General features: G+C 34.6%; 3 protein-coding genes across 3 annotated transcripts; all 3 read right to left on the bottom strand.

Annotated features, from left to right (window-relative positions):
• Positions 1–5,033: 5,033 nt before the first annotated feature.
• On the bottom strand, positions 5,034–7,462 carry LOC114732295 (EG45-like domain containing protein). The gene is made up of 3 exons (XM_028919593.1): positions 7,316–7,462; positions 5,365–5,641; positions 5,034–5,253 (listed from the first exon to the last, which is right to left on the bottom strand). The coding sequence occupies exons 1-3, from the start codon at positions 7,422–7,424 to the stop codon at positions 5,247–5,249; spliced, it is 393 nt and encodes a 130-aa protein (XP_028775426.1). The 5' UTR covers positions 7,425–7,462; the 3' UTR covers positions 5,034–5,246.
• Positions 7,463–11,971: 4,509 nt separating this feature from the next.
• On the bottom strand, positions 11,972–12,616 carry LOC114732276 (EG45-like domain containing protein). The gene is made up of 3 exons (XM_028919573.1): positions 12,538–12,616; positions 12,156–12,435; positions 11,972–12,055 (listed from the first exon to the last, which is right to left on the bottom strand). Exons 1-3 carry the CDS (start codon positions 12,614–12,616, stop codon positions 12,049–12,051), a joined length of 366 nt encoding a protein of 121 aa, XP_028775406.1. The 3' UTR covers positions 11,972–12,048.
• Positions 12,617–21,044: 8,428 nt separating this feature from the next.
• Positions 21,045–22,166, bottom strand: LOC114732274 (uncharacterized). Its single transcript, XM_028919572.1, has one exon. It carries the CDS (start codon positions 22,164–22,166, stop codon positions 21,045–21,047), a length of 1,122 nt encoding a protein of 373 aa, XP_028775405.1.
• Positions 22,167–24,048: the final 1,882 nt, after the last annotated feature.

Below are 24,048 nucleotides of genomic sequence, written 5' to 3'. Positions count from 1 at the left end.
AATTTGCATTGCAGCTGGCAATTAGATAAAGCCCATATGTGCTTCCTTGTTCACTGATTATCATTACCAAAATATTCCATAAGTTAACTGTTATCCTTTAATTATCTTAACATAGACCAAAACAAGTAACGCCTCCCCGACTTTACAATTCAAATTTGCACTACAAAATAGATTTTATATTTAAAAGTAAAGATAATAATTGTAATTTTGAGAAATTTGGGAAAAAGCCTTCTATTAAAAATTAAAGAAAATGACCTCGTAAATTTTTGTACACAGAAAGTGAAAGTATTCTGTAAAATTGTGTACATATTCGATGCTCTAATTTAAGTCATTATAACTAATAATATTTTCAATGACGGATTTTCTTAAAATTTCCTTTTAAAATTTTATAAATCCGCATTCCATTAAACACAGTACAGTTGACTTTGTTAATAGATAATGAATCAAATCACTGTTCATTGTATTAATGGACGCTTAAACAAAAACCACAAGATGATGTAAGACTAGCTGCGTACTAATCCAAATTACAATCAACACATACTGTCCGTATGATGGTTCGGGTTAAATAAACCCGCATGGAGGCATGAAGACTGAAGCGTGTGCTTGTATGGACTATGGATTGTAATTTGGGTGGCAAAATAGAGTACTGGTCCGATAAAACACTGGGCTTCGATATAATTTGCATTTATGAGTTAATCTTCATAAGCCCAGAAAAACAGTACTGTGTATTCTTCCCTACTTTTCTTTTTTTCAAATTTTATCCCCCCCCCCCAAAAACGAAGGCAGTCAGCTGGCACTTGGCTGAAACTGAAAGTGGCTGTTTAAGATTTTAAAATCTATTTTCAACCAAAAATCATGATTTTGTACTAACAAGCCATCCACAAGCTTCTACTTAAAATCGATCTATTCTCCTTAGAATTTATTGTTGTACTCAAATATTCAAAATCAATTTCATCTCATCACCGATAATTCAAATGGATTGCAATTACAAATCTAAAGTCATTATCCTCAATTTTCGTTTGATGCTAATCACTATAATAAAATTTTGACCACTTAAAATATGATTTGACCAGTGTAGATTTCAAATTTCAAATTTTTAATTTTGTTAATAATAAATTTATTTTTTTAAAAAGTGTCAGTTATAAGATCAGCTTGATCTTAAATTCTATATCAATAAAAAAATATTTAAAATATAATCAACAACAACTATAAACTTTATTCCACTATAGGGTTAGCTATATAGATTGCACGACGCTAATATTCTCTATCAAAACTATTTAAATTAAATCCAAGCCATCCAAAATTAATTTGAATGGTGCAGATTAAGATGAGAATTCATGCTGATCTTTTTAATGAGCATGAAATGTGCTCGCCATTATCCCTGATTTTATTTATAAGATGGATGTATAGTATTCTTTTTGTCCTCCATATGAGATGTTCCAGAAATGGCAGAAGCCACTAAGAAAAGGCTCAAGCTGGCAGGTCCCATTACCAACGCTACTTTCATTTTGAGAGCACTCTGATTTTAATTATTGTTGCAAGTGTGGATGTGTTGTGCGAGAGAGATTAGCTAGTCCTCCTTTTATAGCAAAATCTAAGCTCGTAAACTGTAGATTTTTTTTTTCTTTTTTCAATTCTGCCGCCCGAGAACCGGCCAGACTCTTTATGAACTAGAAGTCCCTGGTTGTGTTATACAATATTTAATTAGCTTTTTAATAATCATACATCTGAAAATCAAATGACCATAAATCAAATTATATGCAGAGTTTCTTTTCCTTTTGGGGGGGGGGATTGACTTCTACACTCATTATTTGTCTTCTCTTTCTCTAAATATATTATATAGCATAATCAGTATATGACTATAAAATATGGGTTTAATTTGTTTAATTTGTATATTTTAGATATACTGCTCAAAAATAATAATTAAATAGTTTTATTTATGATACATTTTATTTTGATATTGGTAACCAAGTTTAAACTAGAATGAGCTTTGTACATGGAACCTAAAAACGAAGATGTATCATATGGCTCATTAGTGGTGTGACTCAAACCCCAAATTATTCTATCAAACCCTAAAACTTTTGGTGGAAATGTAGAAAATTACCTACTCTGGTGTTAGAGCTTAAAAACACATCCAAGAGAAGTCAAAAATCTTTACCCTAGCTATGAGAGCCCACGTGTTTCCCTCTCAAAATTCCTCTCTTCGCTCGCTGTTCTGTCTAATTTCTACGTTCATATTCACATAAACAATACATATCCGACGCCGATTGTGTTGTCTACAAATGTTTATTTCTGACTGATTCATCCAAATCCAACTCAGATGCATTCTATCTTTTCCTACGTCCTCATATTCGAGTCTAAAGTCTAAACTCTAGTATACGGCCCTAAGAAATGCAAATTAGGATGTTAAATGACCACATGATTTCCTAGTTCTAATCAGTTTGAGGTTGATTATTAATTTGACAGGGTTATCATTGTTCTGATCCGATTTATCAAAACACGGGTGACTTCTGAAAGTTGTATTATTATATAAACCAGTATGCACGTAACCTTGATTGTTACGTAGAGAAAAAGCAAAACAATGTACGGGTAGAATTTTAGGGCAAGGAATTGAAATTAATTTGGGTGGCCGGCGTGCATCCAAAGCGCCCAGCCAATTCAGAAAATTGCAAAACAATATGTAGTGATTATTATGTTTTGTTTTACTCTGACCATAGGATGGGTTCTAATAACGTTGGATAGAGAAGGCAAAATTATAAATCAATTTTATCAAATGTCAGAGGACAAAACGCTCTAATCTAATCATTGTCGATGGAAATAAACTCGTCTAAATTAAAACTAGTTGCTAATCTGACGGGAGATCGGAGATAAACTTTATTATTTTTAAGTACTTTAGATTCTTTATAGATATACTCTTCCATTCTTTAATGAAAAACCTTATTAACTAATTTGAGTATATTAGCAATATTAGTTAAATTAGTTAGCACCACCGGTCCTTGATATAATACTACCTCTGGTTCTTAATATAAAATCCTGTTTGACTTTTATTTTGGTCCTAAATATAATACCACAGTCCACTTTATCTATCATATTTATGTATTTTTTTTCAACATAGTCTTTTTAACAATAGTAGTTATAGCCCATACATTTGATTAATAAGGATATTTTAGAAAAGACAATACATATTTATTATAAATAACTAACTTAACTTCTTTTCTTAATCTCCTCAAATTAGTCAATTAACTCTTATAATTAGGATCGGAAGTAGTAGCTAGTTAATTAATTTGAGTAAATTGAGAAAACTAATTAAATTAGTTATTTGTAATAAATAAGTGTCGTCTTTTCTAAAATATCCTTACTAATGTGTATTGGCTAAAATTACCATTATTACAAGGACTACCTTAGAAAACAATGGATAAATATAAAAGACAAAGTGAATTGTATTATTATATTTAGGACCAAAATAAAAGTCAAATGAGTTTTTATATTAAGGACCAAAGGTAGTAATATGATGTGTTTTTTCTAAAATATTCTAAGCAGCTTCCTTAATTCCCTCATTTCTGCTCTTACTTTGATTATTGTTGGAAGAATATCAACAGGATTAATTTGAAAAAAAATTAATAACGATATAAAATAGGTCTTACATATAAAACTAATATTAACTCTTCCAATCTCAGAGGATACTTTTGTACATGTCATTAATATATACATGGAAAATTCGAAGAACATCCTTGCAATGGCGCCCTAGCTGGAGGGCTGCGAAAATAACGTCAGAGATTGGCATATGCTTCCCATCTCTACAACCACACAATTCCAAACACGTAGTAATTGCGCCACCAGCAGGTGAATTAACTTATTTTGTAAGAGAAGTTAACTTTTCAAAAAAATTTGTAACTAAATGCTTGTGTAATTTTTTTAAAAAAATCAGGAAGCTCAAATTTTTATTATTCAAATAAATATATTACCTTTTAAAAGATATTAGGAAAGTTATTTGTTCCAGTTATGAGGGGAATTGAGCTTTTAACTTCACAAGAAATTTATTTTTTAGTGGATTAAGTCATTATATTAAAAATGATTTAGGTTCTATAACTTATTTTGTGTATTTATGAAAAAGCTTTTTCTTTTATAACCACCATAAATTAGCATCTCGAAAGCAGTTTTCTGTAGTAGTGAAATTTAAAAGAATTTTTTTTTCTTCATTCGAATTGGAAGCAAATCTCGTACACGGCCGATGCCCATCAGAAACTTCTATATACATATTGAAAAGGCATTAATAATTAGTGATATTATTAAATATTATGAGCAACCACTATACATATAATAGATATAATTGACATCAGGGGAAGTACTGGTTAAAAGGTTTGGATTGTCTAAACTAAAAAATAAAGAAGGGAAAATTTCAGTAAACCTCTTTAATAACCAATTAATATCAGTCAACCCCCAAAAAAACTCTAAAACTTCACTGCACCACTTTAACCAAAAAAATTTGTGTGAGAAGACAAAAATACCCCTACTTTATTTGAATTGCAAACCTTCAAATTTGGGTCGCAAATCTTTAAATTCTCATTGCAAATCATTGAATTTTTATTGTAAATTGTCAAATTTGAGTTGTTCGTTCATTTACCCATAAAATTTATAAGGATTTGCAACTTAGATTTGGCTATTTATAATAAAAATTTAGCAATTTACAACACAAATTCAGCTATTCATAACTCAAATAAGGTAAGGGTATTTTTGTCTTCTCACAAAAAATTTGTTTACGGGTGCAGTGTAATTTCAGAATATTTTGAGATTAACTGATATTAATTGGCTATTAAGAGAGTTTATTGGAACTATCCCTTCTTTAGAACTTAAGTTAAAGAGAACAAGCACATTTAATTTTCGATCATAAAAGTGACTATTCCCTTTGTTCATTATATTTTGTATCACTAGAAGGAAGAAAAGAGTTGTTGGTTGTTCAATATTTGGTGTAATGTATTTAGGATATGTTTTGATTGATAATCAATAACTAATCCCTTTTGGAGACATTGAGATTATACAAATGGGTTTTGTTAGTTCTCCTCTTTCATACACATATATAGCTAAGTACTGAAGCCTGACATATTTTCTGACCAAACAGAAATGACAATTACCATACATTTATTGAAACGTAAGGACAGAAATGAAGTACGTACATCTATATAATATACGTGTTATTGATATTCTTATATATCATTATTTTTCTTGATCATTCTCTTCCAGAAGCATCAGACCCTGAAAAAACACACCACGGAAAAGTCAGTAGTAATAAAATTAACTCGGAAAACTAACAAAAGTAAAATCCCAACAGTAATTAATGGAAATAGAGAATAATTATTGACTTACTGGACATAGTCAATGTTGACTTTTCCAGCGTCAGGGTTAGCAATAAGAGAGAAAGCTTCCTGAGAGAGGTCCAAGGTTGCTTGGCATCCCGGCGAAGGGCAGCGGTCGACAACCTTGACTGTGACGCTTCCGGCCTTGCAAGGATTCGGCACACTGTTGGTGCCACTTGTGCAGGTAACTCTGTACATTCTTCCACATGCAGCTCCATTGTTATAGATTGGGTCGCTTGCTGCTGCGATCATAGTCCCTTGATCTTGAAATCCATAACATGCCGAGGCTGCCAATGATAACCATTCACACCATGCCAATTAATTTCTCTCAATGACGAAACTAGCAGAAACCATGTTTTTTCTTTCTGTATCATCCTTCATCTAACGGGCCCAACATACTCACTCAAAGTTGAATGCGTAACCTCCCACTTAAGTAAAACTTAAAAGAGTTGCCTAGTGTCTATTGGGTCAAACCGTCGTTATATTATTATATATCTTTTTTAATCCCCCTGCTCTTCTCTAAAAAGAACCAAGCAGCACTACAAAAAAAATTGACTTTTAGCGGCGACAAAAGTCGCCGCCGAAAGTTTTTTGCGGCGACAAGTCGCCGCTAAAAAGTCGTTGCCGTAGCAGCCGTGGCTGAAAACTTTCAGTGGCGACTAAAAAGGTCGCCGTTAAAAGATACTTTCAGCGGCGACTTTTAGAAGTTTCAGCGGCGACAAATGTCGCCGCTGAAAGTAATGCCTAAGAAGAATTGGCTTTAACAATGCCACGTCATCACCGCCGGTGCCACGTCATCGTCTCCGGCCGCCACGTCATCACCGCCGACCTCCACGTCATCACCGCCGACCGCCACATCATCACTAGCCACCTCCACGTCATTGCCACGTCACTTCGGCGGCGACTTTTTTGTCGCCGCTGAAAGTAATGCCTAAGAAGAATTGGCTTTACCAATGCCACGTCATCACCGCCGGTGCCACATCATCACCGCCGACCGCCACATCATCACTAGCCACCTCCACGTCATTGCCACGTCACTCCTCCTCGCCACGTCATCGTCTAAATATTTTCACCTTAAATGTGTCTTCTTCCAGGTTCGAACTCGTGACCGCCTCCCTTCGTGTCCAACCTTCTTGCCGCTGAGCCAGATTGAATTTGTTTATTAATATTGTAAAATAAAATATATATTATTATATTATACTTTCAGCGGCGACAAAAAAAGTCGCCGCTGAAGGTCCACTTTTGGCGGCGACAAAAAAAGTCGCCGTTGAAGGTCCACTTTCGGCAATTTGTTTATTAATATTGTAAAATAAAATATATATTATTATATTATACTTTCAGCGACGACAAAAAAAGTCGCCGCTGAAGGTCCACTTTCAGCGGCAACACTTTTGTCGCCGCTGAAGGTCCACTTTCGGCAATTTGTTTATTAATATTATAAAATAAAATATATTATTATATTATACTTTCAGCGGCGACAAAAAAAGTCGCCGCTGAAAGTCCACTTTTGGCGGCGACAAAAAAAGTCACCGCTGAAGGTCCACTTTCAGCGGCGACACTTTTGTCGCCGCTGAAAGTCTTGGTTTCAATGGCGAACTTTCAGTAGCGACTAGAAAAGTCGCCGCTGAAAGTCTTGGTTTCAGCGGCAACTTTTTGGTGTCGCCGCCGAAAGTGGACTTTCAGCAGCGACTTTTTTTGTCACCGCCGAAAGTCGTCGTCTAAAGTCTGTTTTTTTGTAATGCTTGTTGATCGAATACTCACACGATATGATATATGAGACGTATGTACTCCACATGTGTGTGTATCTGAGGGAAAATTGGTACAAGTGTGGTGCTTTTCAAGGAACCATATATATAATGGAATCTTATATAGTTTAACCAATAAGACTAATATGGAAGCAATCGAAGAAGCTTGAATAATAAGTAAAGCATACATATGTAGTAGAGAAATGGGATACTTACGAACATAGACAGTGTAAAAGGTGGCAGTTCCAGAAATGGCAGAAGCCACTGAGAAAAGGCTCAAAATGGCAAACCCCATCACTAACACTACTTTCATGTTGAGAGCCATTTGTTGGATCACTAGAATTTGTTGGAAGTGCGAAATATAATTCGATGTTTTGTGTGCGTGATATATTGCTTCTTTTATAGCAAAATTTTAGCCCTTAAATTAGTATTACCTTTTGCAGAGGAGAGGTGACGGTCTTCACACGTTTCTCCGGCTCCGGCGGCCGGCAGACTCTATATCTAGAGCCATGACGCCATATCTTTGATTTTTCACGTAGAAAATTCTGGCACTTCAATTCATTATTTGCATTTAGTTTATGATCGGTACGTCTCCAGTTTGCACAAGTAACCGAAGGACTTTGCTGCATTAATTACCCGACCTTAATTACGGCTGAGCAGATCATTAAGTGTATACAGATAGATAGATTTATATATATATATATATATGTATATAAATATATATAACGATAATTTTGACTAAAGCGTCTACGTCCTGATGCAACATGTGGTATTTAACGTGGTGGTTCTGATCGTAAGAATTTGAGAAAAAAGTATTAATCAAATTATTGATTAGATATAAACATGAAAAGCGAATTTTCTATATTTTCGATCATATCTTCATATATAGATATAAATATATATATTTGACAAAAATGTAATCACGGCGAAGAATTTTGTTATCTCACGACTCGGCTCACATATATCTCATTTCTGTGACCATCATGTTTTTCCCTTCACACACACAAACTACAAATATGATATTTCAATATTATAGATATTAATTACGAATATACTTTGTCTTGATTGGTCTTTCTCTTCATGCTTCTTGCCTTAGCCTTTTATTCTAAAAAAGGGTTCATTTTGCTTTTTTTTTTTATATATATAGAACGAGAGGTTCAGGGATGTGCATGAAAACGTGAATCGGTCCAAGGGGCTAACTGGCTTTTAAAAAAAAGTATCTGTGTACCTAGTTTATGACTTTGCCACCCAAAAAAGCTTAATATGCCAAAATAAACTCGTTCGTCGCCTGATTCTTCGAGTCACCTTGGGGAAAGTACGTTGATTTTTTATTCCAAATGAAAAACTAAACTTGGGAAGGTATATATGCTCTGGGTGCGCATATATACGAGCCACAATTTACGCCATAAGAGTCCAAAGCTTTGACGCAAAATCTATGGAAATTCATTGAATAAGGTTTCATATGAAAGATGGCAATTAATAGAAAAATGAGTATTGGAGTAAATTTCCTGGTAGAAAAGGGACTATATGATATTATAAGATCATAAAATATATTATGTCTGTCTTTATTACCATAGGGGCCTCTGGTCTTGAACTTATCCACTTAATTCATTGATCGAGTCAACAATAAGGGGATGGTGATGCGGGTCAAACAAATCCATGAAAACTTTAAGAATGCGCTAATATGTTTGTATTGTAATTTGAGCAACAAAACGTAATAATAATCAGATAAAATAAAATATTGGGTTTGGATGCATCATACTCCTCTAGTCCATGGTATAAAATCTTTTTAACTAATTTGATTAGATTAAAAAGGTTATGTAAACTAATAAATTATAATAAATATGACTTTTTTTTTAAAATATTCCAATAATCTTCTTTAATATTCTCTCTCCGTCTCTTACTCGATTATAGTTAAAAAAAGTATTAATAGAATGATTTAAAAAAATTAATAAATATAATAAATATGTCTTATATTTAAGACCAAAACTAACTTTATAATTAGATCTTATATTAAAGATCAGAGAAATATTATTTAAAAAATGAATTTGCATTTGAGTTTCATAATGATAATAAGATCAAAGTAGCATTGGTCCACGCAATTAGATAATGCCCATATATGCTTCCTTGTTCACCGATTATCATTACCAAAATACTCAATAAGTTAACTATTATCTATAAGTGATCTTTAATTATCTTGCACAGACCAAAATAAGTAGTTGATATCTCTAAAGCATTCTGATTAGAGAAAAATGAAGAAAAATCCCTCATTAAAAGTTTTATTGATAAAAAGAGACATGATAAATTTTTATGTATAAAAAGTTCCTGTAGATTTTGTACACAAAAAAGTATCAATATTTTGATTTAAGTCATTCTCACTAATAAATTTTTTAATGAGAGATTTTGCCAAATTAAATATTGGGTTTGGATATATCATACTACCCCCTGTCTTTAATATAAGAGCTAGTTAACTAATTTAAATAAATTAAAAAAATTAGTTAAGTTAATTATTTGTGACCAGAACTATCATTATTACAAAGACTATCTTGAAAAAAATAGATAAATATAAGAGACAAAATGGTAGTATTTAATAAATCATATTTAAGAAATGAACACTTTTTTTGCCACCATTTAAGAAATGACTTTGCATTTATGAGTTTCATAACGATAATAAGCTCAAATTTGCATTGCAGCTGGCAATTAGATAAAGCCCATATGTACTTCCTTGTTCACCGATTATCATTGCCAAAATACTAAATAAGTTAACTGTTATCCTTTAATTATCTTACACAGACCAAAACAAGCAGTGCCTCCGCGACTTTATAATTCAAATTCCATTACAAAATAGATTTTATATTTAAAATTAGAGATAATAGTTCTAATTTTGAGAAATTTGGGAAAAAGCCTTCTATTAAAAATTAAAGAAAATGACCTCATAAATTTTTGTGCACAGAAAGTGAAAGTATTCTGTGAAATTGTGTACATATTCGAAGCTCTAATTTAAGTCATTATAACTAATAAAATTTTCAATGACGGATTTTCTTAAAATTTCCTTTTTAAATTTTATAAATCCGCATTCCATTAAACACAGTACAGTTGACTTTGTTAATAGATAATGAACCAAATCACTGTTCATTGTATTAATGGATGCTTAAACAAAAACCACAAGATGATGTAAGACCAGCTGCGTACTAATCCAAATTACAATCAACGCATACTATGCGCATGATGGTTCGGGTCAAATAAACCCGCATGAAGGCATGAAGACTGAAGAGCGTGCTTCGTATGGACTATGGATTGTAATTTGGGTGGCAAAATAGAGTACTGGTCCGATAAAACATTGGGCTTGGGTGTAATTTGCATTTATGAGTTTAATCTTCATAAGCCCAAAAAAAAAAGTACTGTATATTCTTTCCTCTCCCTTTTTTTTTTTTTAATTTTATTTTCCCACTCACCACAGGCGGTCAGGCACTTGGCTGAAACTGAAAGGGGCTGTTTAAGATTTTAAAATCTATTTTCAACCAAAAATCACGATTTTGTACTTACAAGCCATCCACACAACTTCTACTTAAAATCTATTCTCCTTAAAATTTATTGTTGTACTCATATATTCAAAATCAATTCCATCTCATCACCGATATATAATTCAAATGGATTACCAGGCTTAAAGTCATTATCCTCAATCCTTGTTTGGTAGTCGTCACTATAATAAAATCTTGACCATTTAAAATAGGATTTGACCGGTGTAGATTTCAAATTTTAATTTTCAATTTCTTCAATAATAAATTTTTTTAAAAAAAAGTGTCAGTTATAAGATTAGCTTGATCTTAAATTTTATATCAATTAAAATAAAAATATTTAAAATATAATGAACAACAATTATAAGCCTTATTTTACTATGTGGGATTAGTTACATGAATTGCACAATGTTAATATGCTCTATCAAAACTATTTAAATTAAATCTAGGCCATCCAAAATTAATTTGAATGGTCCAAATTAAAATGAGCATTCCATGCTTATCCTTTTAATGAGCATGGAATGTGCTCACCATTGCCCTCTGCTATCATTTATAAGATAGAGGTATAGTATCTTTTTCCCTCAGTATAAATCACTTCATTATTTTTTATTGTAAAAAAAATCACTAATTTAAATTCATTATATGAATTTATAATTTTGCCTCTAATATATTATTCTGTAAACTGTTATTTTCTTGATACATATATTAAATAGAAATAAAGTTATAAAATGTTTAAATTTTAAAACAAACTTAATTAGATTTAAGGTTAGTCTCATAAAATATGTTGGAAATGCATTATAAACACTGTTAGATAAGTATATTATTGCACACGCTGAGCTTCGTCTTCTTCACTTCTATAGTATGCAAATTGCAAATGCTGCCACGTTATGAATTGCAGCAGAAATTGCTGGTCGTTTAGATTTGGTTATTGTTGTGCTTGATCATCTTCTAGGCATCCAACTCGAATCCTCTTATATTGTTTCTGTGCGTTTTAAATATCTCGTTTATATGAAATGTATCCCCTAATGCAATACTCTCTTCATCTTGCGGTCTTATTATTCCTTTTATATTTTACCCGCAAAAGTCTCATTTCCTTTTCTTACACATATTTAAACACGAATATTTTTGAGCCCCTGTATTTTATAACTTATTACTGCTTCACTTTCATTGTTCATGATTGCTTTGCATCAAGCCACTAGAGACAGAAATTAAATTCGGTTAGTTTGAGTCGAAAGAGTTCTAATATATGGACAAGTAGCATTTATAAAGATCTAAATATTTTATTGAAACATAGAAGACACAAACACTTGACACATAATTCATGAAAGAAAAGTGCATTGTCCATGACGTACATCGATCATCTGATGTACGCGTTATTCACCATTAACACCACATATTATATTCCTAGATTTGCATCCTCTCCCAGAAGCTTCAGACCCTGAAAACCAAACGAAGACATGAAAAGGTAATAAAAGAAATGATCAATTAAAAGTGATGTATGTTGAAATAGAAGAGAGAGTTTTAATTAATTATATTACTGGGTGTATTCGATGCGGATTTTGCCTTCATCAGGGTCAGCAATAGCAGCAAAAGCTTGGCGAGAGAGATCGATGGTTGCTTGGCATCCCGGCGAAGGGCAGCGATCGACAATCTTGACGGTGACGGTTCCGCTCCGGCAAGGCTGAGCCACGCCCTGATTGGTACCACCGGTGCACCTGATTCTGTACCTTTTTCCGCAGGCGGCTCCATTGTTCCAGAGGGAGTCGCCCGCTGCTGCTATCATAGTTCCCTGGTCTTGGTATCCATAGCATGCAGAAGCTGCAAAATATATATATATATATATGGAACTATATATGAGACTGAGTTATTCATATTTACGATGATGATGATGGTGGTGATGAAAAGTGAATATATACTCACGAACGTATTCAGTGTAAAAGGTGGCAGTTCCAGAAGCGGCTGATGCAGCTGCGAAGAGGCTTGCGATGGCAAATCCCATGATCAGAAACATTACATTCATTTTCAGGGCCATTTATATATGTGAATGTATATATTCGTTTTGTGCATCCAAGCTGGGAGGGATTAGTCCTTTTATAGCAAATGATAATCTTATACTGCGTAATTTCCTGATTTTATTTTAAAAGAAAAACAATAATTCCCACACAACTGGCTCGCTCCACACCTTTCTCCCCATGTTGCCAGACTCTAGAGTCTACACCTTTTATAAACTAGGTTGGCATTTGTATTATGTATATCTTAACTACTACGTCCGGTATTATTATAAATGAGGTTTTATAATTAGGACTGGAGGTAATATAATATTTTCTATATTTATTATGTCAGGTTCTCCAATAACACATCACCATATATATTATTTTTGAAATATTATCATTTAATAGTATTTAATTATAAACTTGCATAAAATAAGTTAGGACACATAAAAATAAAATATACAATTATTATAATTATAAATATATAACTAATAGAAAAACTCTTCTTTTTTAGATTTTAGATTTTATTAAATTTATTAGTTTTTATTAAAATTAAAATAATAATATACATTTTGAATATACAATAAGACGAATAAAAAAACAAGAAGTTCTTTTTGAATCTACATTTTCAAAGTGACTCGATTTAGAGACGAATCATTAAAAAAAAAAAGAAGAAGAATCACATTCTACCCAATATTATATACTCTTAAACAAATAAACAAAAGGTTTCTCCAAAAAAGACAATTTGATTTTGATCATGGTCATGTATGATTGGAGAATTTGACATGATAGATATAAGAAACTTAACCTAAGTATTTTTCTAATGTTAATTGCTTACTATAATTTTTTTATTTTACCCATGTGATTTTATTTATAACGTATTTTTAATATATTTTACTGGGACAAGCAAAATGTTAAACCTCATTAACTCAAACTCAAAATTTAATAGTTTTTAATTTTATCCCGATTTAATATATATTTTCAAAAAAATAACAGTCTAAAATAATAGAAGGAGAATTAGAATGAGATCCAATGGAAAAAAAGTAGTATATCTTAATAACAAGTGAACAATTGTCATTTACTATTTTAAAACTTGTCATTACAAGCTGCTCTGTTATCATTGAAACTTTCTAGTAATTATGTTACTTATTTAGGACTTCATAACAATTCGCCCAATAATAAATTAAAAAAATTATATAATCATATCTGATAAATTTAACAAAGTAACTTATCTTAAGGACAAAAAGATCCGGCCCCTGCAAACAGGATTAGAGGAATATATTGATTGATATTGGTATTTACATTTAATTTTTTAAGCTCATAGCATCAATTTATTCTGCACATAAAATGCAAAATAATTAATATCCTACCATTAGCATCGTAGGGCTGTGCGTCCCAGCCGCCGCCCTGCAAATTACCGCACAATTCAAAGAACAAAATATATAATTATCATGCGTGATATTCATTTGGTAGCTTGCTTGGATATTTCTGATATTGCTGATTATACCACAAAATAAAATGCCACAAAAAAACCTTGAAGTCCTTAAAACAATTTGGACTTTGTGTGTGTGTGTATTTTAACCTTGCTGTATTAACATATAAAGTTACAGATCTTTCATGGAATTCGATCATGCCGAAAAAAGTTGTGATTAATTAACCCTATTATGACGATGCACGATTTTTTTTTAATTTTCCTCTATATTTTGTTTCACTCAGGCTAAGCAAAGAGTCCAAATGATCAAATAACTTTGTCAAAAGTCTAGCTCCATGCATGCATTGTCGATAAAATGATAAATAGATAAAAAATATATAATACTTTTTCAATTATAAATATAAGACTTATTTTATAATATAATTTACACTATAAATGAATGTTATATTCAAGACAAAAAAAAATACTATATATATATATATATATGAGACTTGATCTTTTATATTTATTTATTGAGCAAATGGCTAGCATTAATTTCTGTGTATATAGAAAATGCCGTAGAATGCCCTAACTGATAATGGCATGGCATTATTGTACTGCGAAAGTAAATTGAGTGGTTGGTTGTAATTTGTGAGCTCCATATGTCTGACTCAGTCAAAACCACTAATGTATGGTGTATATATATGTGTAGACATGCGCATGTGTGCATGTTGAGCACTTCTTATATATTACTATTCCTGTGATTAATATAATAGTTATTCAACTAATTTGAGTAAATTAAAAAAATTTATTAAGTTAGTTATTTATAATAAATATGAGTTGATTTTTTAAAGTACTTTTAATTATGACTACTCTTAAAAAAAACCCTTGACATGTGTAATCAGTAGGAATAATTTAGATAATGAATTACAAATTTGAGGAACAAAGTAGAAATAAGTTTTATATTTAAGATTAAATGTAATTCCCAACAAATTTTTTATTAATCACTAGAGGTAGTATCATGTAAACGGTTATCACTCAAATATTGAACATACCAAAGTACTCTTGTTGTTGGCTAAAAAAGAAAGTGCTCTTGTTGTTTCCTTGAATTCGGTTTCATACTATAAATAATCAAAATCATGATTTTTTCTAAAAGCACGTAATTGGTTTCCCAAACTAAACACACTGAAAGCATGTAATTATTGATTTTCTAATGATACTACCTCCTATCCTTAACTGATATAAAATTACTTTATAGTGCTAACCGCTCTACAAAATAAATCTTATAGTAGCGTTAAGGATCAAAACCAGTATAACATTTCCCCTCCCCGGTAAGGACACTGCCGACATATCTCTTCTCTCTACATTTTAATTAGTTTTCTTTTTAACCCATTCCATTTCCGGCAAGTACGCCCCTAAATGAACCCCGTTCGACTTGACGCACATATCATGTTGTATGTTATTCTTATTTAGAAGTACTATTATTAATTGTTTTACGTTCTATCGCCATCAAGCCATCACAACTTGGAATTCAGGATCAGTTTGGGCTCTCAAACTCATTTCTTTTAAATCATCTAATCTAATTTGAATGGTCTAAATTTAATTTTTTAATTAATTATTTCTATATAACAAAAATTATTTTTTTTAAAAATGATAGTTAAGAAGTCATTTTTATTTTAGATTTTATATGTATCAAAATAATTATCTTAAAAAGTAAAAAAAGAAGAAAATCTCAACCATCTAGATGTTACGTGGACGGTCCAGATAGGATAAACTTGTTCCCACAACTTCATGTGCTTGGTCCCAAGAAAATCTAACAAAATAAAATAGGAAAAATTAATCATCCTAACTAAATTCTCATTTTCGTTCCTGTAGTTTCAAGTTGAATCCATTTATCCCCTGTTCCTAAATAATGATACTGTACGCTAAAGCTTTAATGGCATCAAAGAAAGGCCGTAAGTTTGAATCGGGATTATTGTTCCTAGAATGAATGTGAAGTAATTTTTTTTTCAAAAAAAAAAAATCTAATAGCAATGTCATAGATAGAATAGAACACAATTTAATAGTACAGCTGGCAAAATCCAGGCTTGTTATTTTTTAATTTGAAAACAAGTTATAATATATAGCGAAAACTTTGACTTGAACTAAATTGGCTGAGCTAAACTAAACAAATTAACCACAATAATTAAATAGCTATGTGGTCAGCTACAGAAAATATTTAAACTGCTCTTTATCCTAGATCTTAATTATCCTATGTGTGATAGAATTCATACGATATCTCGCATGCAAATTAAATCAAAGTAGGTTAATTAGGACTAATTAAGATGGAACTTATGAAAGTTGTAGTTTGTCAGTATGCAAATCAAAAGTTAGGTTCTCTATATCTATGCAAAGATGAAAAAGTTATAACAGTTAATTTAAACTCAGGTTAAAGTGGTTATGATCAAAGTAATATAATTTTTAATTATGTAATAAATCTCTTAGACAAAAAAATAAGAATAAAAATTATAATATAAAATAAATGGCTATGTATATATTAATATATATAATCACATTAAATTGACAGATCTTTTAACTTCTTTTATTATTAAAAATGAATATTCGTTAGCAAAAAAATATTTAAAATCTTTTGGCCGCGGAAAATTTACAATAAATATATAATTTTTTTGGTCATAAAATCTTACTTAAATCTATACCTGTGTATGTATAGCTTATCAAATTAAATATCATCATCACCTCTTAAGCCTGCCAAACGTTATGTTGGTGTATGGGCATATGGGCTCGGAAATTTGAATTTTTCTGGTGTCTCTGTGTGTGTGTGTGTGTTTTTTTTTTCATCATCCAACTTTATGTTGCTTTCCTCTGGTTTTTTTAAACTATAACCTGGTTAGTAGTTTCTTTCGTCTTCTTTCTTTCTTTTTTTTGGGTTTCTTTCTTGACCTGATTCTCTTGTTCATCTTGGTCTGTCTAGTCTTCTTGGAGCTTATTTCTGTTTTGCCCGAAAATGGTGCGGTGTCAAATCTGGGGAGCGTCATTTTCTCTCTCTCTCTCTCTTTTTAAATAAACATTGTTTCGTTTGTTTCGTCATTTTGAAGACGAAAAAACAAAAAAGAAATTAACCCAAGTAACTCGTTCAACCTAATAGGGTACCTGAGTTGTATCGGATTATTTTCTTCCTGAGTTAGATAGTTGAGTCACTGGCTTTTGATCGGGTTTCAAACATTGGTTTTTTTTTTTTTTTTGGCCTTCTGGGTCAACCAAAATACGTAATCCTACTTTAGGCTTTGCATGCATATATGCGCCTATACATTATACAGGAGCCAGTTTGGGTGCTCATCCATTTGATGAGTACCATAAGTTCATCAAATCTGAACAGTCTATATCTCATTTGAATGGTCTAGATTTAAAATATTTAATTAATTATTTTTAAATAGAAAAAACTATTTTTTGAAAGAATGTCCATATCTCATTTGGGTAGTTTAGATTTGATTTCTTTTTTTATTTTTATTTATTCAAAATAATTATTTTAATATGTATAGAATCTAAAATAGTGATGATCTCTTAACTATCATTCTTTCAACAAATAGTTTTTTCTATTTAAAAATAATTAATTAAAAATTTTAAATCTGGATCATTCAAATGAGATATAGACTGTTCAGATTTGATGAGCTTATGGTACTCATCAAAAAGATGAGCACCGAAACTGGTTCCACATTATACATACATATATACGGAACCAGTTTCGGTGCTCATCCATTTGATGAGCACCATAAGCTAATCAGATCTGAACCGTTCATATCTCATTTGGGTGGTTCAGATTTGATTTCTTTTTTATTTTTATTTATTTAAAACAATTATTTTAATATGTATAGAATCTAAAATAGTGATGATCTCTTGACTATCATTCTTTTAAAAAATATTTTATTCTATTTAAAAATAAATAATTAAAGATTTTAAATATGGACCGTTCAAATAAGATATAGACGGTTTAGATCTGATGAGCTTATAATACTTATCAAATGGATGAGCACCAAAACTGGTTCGACATATATACATGTATTAACTGGCAATCGAAATTGTTGGTCCTTCGTTATTGCTATCTCGATCTTTAATATAGGATTAAGATAAGTAATTTAGAAATATTAGAAAAATTAGCTAAGTTAGTTATTTGTTACAAATGTATATTAGTCTCTCTAAATTCTTTAATCATATATATTAAAACTATTCTTTCGTAGAACCTCTTATAATTAATAGAAATATTTTGGAAAAAAAATAAAAAAACAAAGTGGATTGAGTATTTATTTTCAGTACTGAAGTGAATATTCATCCTTGTTTTGTTCATCTTGAGCAAGAGAAAGGAATTAAATTTGAATAGCTTGTGTCGAGAGATCGATCTAACTAATATGAGGAGAGGATATATAAAACAATAAATATTCTATTAATTAAAGGATGGACTCTAATAACGTGGGGCTGGATAGAGAAGGCAAAATTATAATTAATTTTATCAAATGTAAGATGACAAAACGCTCTAATAAATCTTCTTTTTTATACAAGAAGGAGAGAGAAACTCTCAAAGCACGCTACCCATTATCATTGGGTCCGGATGAATCCTGTAAAAGAATATCTTTAAGCTCTGCAGGCGGCGAGAGCATAGGAAAGAAACCCGTGATGCCTCCCAAAGCCAACTTTGCTAGATAATCAGCTGCCTTATTCGCATTTCGGCTCACGTGTTGAATTTCGACATTCTAGTCCCGTGCAAGAAGTGCCTTGATCTCAGAAATCAGGCCGACTTCGGCATGTGTATCCGTCTGCTGCTCCCGTAATAGATCTACCACTTCATAGGCATCTGTTTCCAGAATCACAAGTCGATGGCCTGCGTCCCAAGTGGTTTTCAGTCCGAGAAGAACAGCCCATAGCTCGGCGGATAGACTGTCTCCGGTATGGTCGTGGTGCATGAAGCCCATAATGAAAGCCCCGTTATCATTGCGTGCAACTCCACTGCACCCAATTCCTTTACGTCCCGAGTAGGCTCCGTCAACATTCAACTTCTTCCATCCTTCCCTTGGGTTCTACCATTGTTCATGTCTATCAGTCACTGGATGGCCATTGAGATTACTTCCTTTCATGCGGGCTCGAGCATGTTGGGTAGCTGTGACTATGGACTTGGCATGTACAAGCAGGGAGTCATTCGTTGTGATTCTGGCCTCAAAGACTCTGTCATTCCGCCTTTTCCAGAGTAACCAACAGATTGTTGAGAATGTGCTCCCCCAGTCCTTATATCCTGCATTGAGGGTGCCTCTCAGATTCCATGGCATCCAGTCCTTTAGGTTGGCACGGAAGAACCTGTTATGTGATTCTGGTCTTATCAGGCCTCTCCACAACCTCATGGTCACCTCACAATCACGTAGAACATGCAACGTGGTTTCAGGCCTCTGTTTGCACCATGTACACAAGTTATCTCTGGTCATATGTCATCGGGCCCGCTCCTCATTCGTGAGAAGACGGTTATGGTAAGCCAGCCACAAAAAGGTTTTGCACCTTTGAGTGGTATCCATCTTCCAAATCTTCTGCCACGTTGGGTCGCCTTCTCAGACACCGTCTGTAATGATGGTGTACGCACTTCTAACTGAGAACAGTCCACTCTTTTCATGCTTCCATCTCACCATATTAGTCGAGTGGTCAACTACACACCTGTCTTTAACAAACTTCCAAGAGTTTTTGATCCCCTGCCATACGTTTGAGCCGCGTCGCTCCATGTTTATAACTGGTATGAGATCGTTTCCACACTTATATTTGCTCCGCAGTACCTGTACCCACAGTTCATCCTTACGGTGCATCAAATTCCACCCAAGCTTAGCCATGTAGGCTTGGTTTTGCTGCCGCATGTTCTTAATTCCAAGACCCCCTGTTTTCTTTGGCTGGTAGACGATGTCCCACTTTACGAGATGGGTCTTCTGTTTTTCTGTTGTAGTGCCCCATATGAAAGCCCGGTTACTTTTCTCAATGCTGTCGCAAGTACCTACTGGCAGGGATGAAGTCTGCATAGTGTACCCTGGGATTGCAGTAGTCATTGCCGCAACTAGCGTAGTTCGTCCTGCCAACGAAAGATTATTAGCTTGCCAACTCGTTAGCTTTTGTTTCACCTTATCAACAACTCCTTGGAAGCTATCTTTGGTGACTCTAGAGTGCAACAATGGTACACCTAAGTACTTTCCAAGGTCCCCCGTCATTTGAAAACCCAACACATTGCTTAGTTCAGTTTTTCGGGTATGATTAATATTCTAGGAGAAGTACACCCGAGTCTTACAAGCATTGACTTTCAGACCAGAGCTTTCACAAAACACATCCAAACACTGTTTAATCGCTTCAGCCTGTTGCATCAATGCTTCACCAAAGAGAATAATATCGTCAGCGAAAAACAAATGGGAGATTGGCGGTCCAGACTTACAAAGCTTTATGGGTAGCCAAGTTTTGGAGGCAACCCGCTCCTGGATGAGGTGAGCAAGACGCTCCATACATATTACGAACAAGTATGGGGAGATGGGGTCTCCTTGCCTTACTCCTCTAGTCGGCTTAATGTTGCCTGTAACTTCACCATTCCAGAGCAGCTTCATGGAGGGGGTGACTACGCACTGGTAGATAATTTCAATGAGCTTCTCAGGAATGTGCAAGTCATGTAGGCATCTCTTGAGGAAAAGCCAATTAACCCTGTTATATGCTTTCTCTAAATCAATCTTTAGGGCCATATACCCCCGCTTGCCAGACATAGTTCTCATAGAGTGTATCACTTCCTGTGCTACAATTATGTTGTCAGAGCTATGACGCCCAGGAATGAAACTGCACTGATTCGGACTGATAATGTGCGAAAGAATCACTTTCAGTCTGTTAGCAATAATTTTCGTGATAATTTTAAAAACCACGTTGCATAAGCTGATTGGTCTCAAGTCCCTAAGCTCCTCCGGATGGTCTCCTTTTGGGATGAGAGAGATAAACGTTGCATTAACAGTAGAGATTTGGGTTGGGTTTCACCAGAGGTATTTAATAAAACTGCACAGCGAGTTCTCTACCACCTTCCACTGGTTCTGATAAAAAAGGGCATTCGGACCATCTGGCCCAGGTGCCTTGAGTGCTCCCATACTGAAAAGTGCCTCTTTAATTTCTGTGTTTACCACTTCGGTTTCTAAAATTTCTTGATCGTTTGTCTCTATTCGCGGGTGGGAAAAAGAACACTGCACTGGGGTACGTTGAACCATATCTTCCGTAAACAGTGTGGAGAAGAATTCAGTAGCGAGTGATTTTATTTTCTCCACATTATAAACCCACTCCCCTGAAGCGTCTTTAATGGCCCCGACAAAGTTTCTTTTCCTTCTCCCATTAGCTCTCATGTGAAAGAAACGCGTATTCTTGTCGCCATTAATATGCCACTCACACCTTGCTTTTTGGGCCCAAAGCAGAGACTCCTGGAGCAGAACATCATTTAACTCTCTCCATAATTGTTGCTGCAACACTTCCAAGTTCTCTGTCAGTCCGTATTGTGCTTCCGCACGCATAATACCATTTAGTCGTCTTATGAGCCTTTTCTTTCGTGTAGTTACGCTGCCAAAGACTTGCACATTCCAAGTAACACACACATCGGTGAACTCTCTAACTGTTTCCTTCCAAGGCAAAGACGTGTTCCAAGCATTTTTGACAAATTCATCGAACTGTTCGTGCAGGACCCAAGGAGCGAGAAAGCGGAAGGGGCGTTGGGTTCGCCTGGACGTTTGAAGGCAATGAAGTTGCAATAAGAGAGGCCTATGGTCAGACTTATACCAAGGTAGATGAGAGACCATCGCATTTGGGAAAGCCCCTAGCCAGTCACTTGAGCACAAAAGACGATCAATACGACTTTCCACATTTGATCGCTTCCAGGTAAATCTGGGTCCTATAAAACCCATGTCATTCAACTCTTCTTCGGTAACAAAATTGTAGAAATCTTTGTCAGGGTCTCTATTGGCACCGGCCGAGAGGCATTCGGAGTAGAGAAGTGTGGCATTGAAATCACCACCAAGATACCAAGGTCCCACTACTCCTCTCCTAATGTTACGTAGCTCATGCCATAGAGATCGTCTTTGGCTTGGAATAGGACTAGCATACACACACGTCATTTCCCACTTCTGCCGATCAAGATTTTCAATTTTTAGGTGCATAAACTGTTTATCCATAACTACTACTTGCACCTTTGTTAGTCTATCTGACCAGCAGCACTAGATACCTCCTTTGAAACCATCAGCATCCACAACCTTTCTGTTTCAAAAACCCAGCTGGCTGGCAATACGGCTGGCCTTTCTTCCCCCACATCGAGTTTCAAAGAGAGCCACAAAATCCAATTTATAATGAGAAACCAAGTCACGTATGAGGCTGGGAAAAGCACGGGACCCAGTGCCCCTAACGTTCTAAAATAAGAAATTCATTGAGAAACCATCCCAGTTTCTAGGGTGCAACCCCTTTCCTTATCCATCATCATACATTTCACAGAGTGGCCGTCAGTCATGTCAGTGATTGTTTCCTTGGCCCCACGTGAGCTTAGCTCTAGCACGCCCACTCCCTCGTCCTTACCAAGCCCAGACCCACTATCCTGCTGTGCTTTCAGGTCACGGTTGCCTTGACCACAAAAGTAGCCCCCTATGCTGGGCTCTACATCATGCATCGACCCATTAAGTAACATAGCGAAGGAATTAGGCGTTTCCACACCATTTTGGCTCGGCTCCTCACTCTCAATTGAGGCTTTCCTTTGTCCTCTAGCTAGGATTTTGATGTTGTGCAGGTTCTCCTTCCCACGTGGTTTCCTCTTTTGTCCTAAGTTCTTCTTCATGACAACTGGGGTCCCCACCTTCTCTGACTTATTATTGGCTTCAATACCAAATCTTTTCTCTCCTATCCTTGAATCTCCAGCCTGTCTTCCTATCCCCTCATTATTTTTAGAAAAAGCCTCAGCAACACGTGGCTTGTTAGATTGTTTAGATTCTTCTTGCGAATTATTTGTGATGCTTATACCCGTTGCGCTAGATAATCCCTTCATATCCGCTATTGGAATCTTCCTCCGAAAATCTCTCTTTACAATCATGTGGGGACCGAAAATCTCTCTTTGACAATTGCCCTCTCTCGATTTTGTAGCCTTCGTTCCCTCCCTTTCACCGGCTTCGCCAGTAGGCTGCTCCGGCACTGATTGCTGTGGCATCACCGGCGACGTCTCCGTGGGCTTTTTCAAGGGGCACTAGTTTGTATGATGTCCATACGTCCCACAGTGAAAACAAACTAGGTGTAAACCTTCATATTCAATTGCATGGTTGTCATTGAAATGGTCAAAAGCTGGTAACAGGGGCTTTTGCAGATCAATCTCCACACAGATTCTTGCAAAACCTCCTTTATATGAGAAGGCCGTCGTTCGGTCGATCTTGAGTGGCTTCCCTACAAGGTTACCAATCCTTCTTAGAGATTCCACTGTATATAATTCTGCTGGTAAGTCGGGAATCCGAATCCAAGCCTTTATTTTCTTCTGGGTATCAGCTTTCCATGGGTTAAAGTTGGGTCGCCAACGTTGCACCATCAAATAGTGATCAGCGATCATCCATGGTCCTTCTTGTAGAGCAAAATCTCGGTCCTCCATCGTGGAGAAGGAGACGATATAGTACCCATTACTCAGCGGGGTCACCTTAATCGGATTCTTCTTACCCCACATACTCTCCATTCTTTATCTCATAAACCCCACTCGTAGGGACTTTCCCAGCAACTTCACAATTAGTGAATTCATGTATGGCTTACACCAAGCTGCATATTCCTCTGCTGACACCTTTAGTTTAGGGAATTTCCCTATCGTGATCCAGGACTCATCGGGCTCTTCCTCATCATTATCCTGCTCGTTTTGGTCACCTTCAACCCCCTCGGCCGGTGTCCCACTCCTCTTGGCAAAGTAATCTCTCCACCCCTTGAAAGCCTCAACCAAGGATAGGTTCATTTCCAAAAATCCTGTTTCCCCCAAACTCAACA

This window comes from Neltuma alba, unplaced genomic scaffold (genome assembly GCF_004799145.2).
Source record: "Neltuma alba isolate B1F8T4 unplaced genomic scaffold, ASM479914v2 tig00012898_pilon, whole genome shotgun sequence".
Taxonomy (NCBI): domain Eukaryota; kingdom Viridiplantae; phylum Streptophyta; class Magnoliopsida; order Fabales; family Fabaceae; genus Neltuma; species Neltuma alba.
This window is presented reverse-complemented; position numbering and strand designations above follow the sequence as displayed.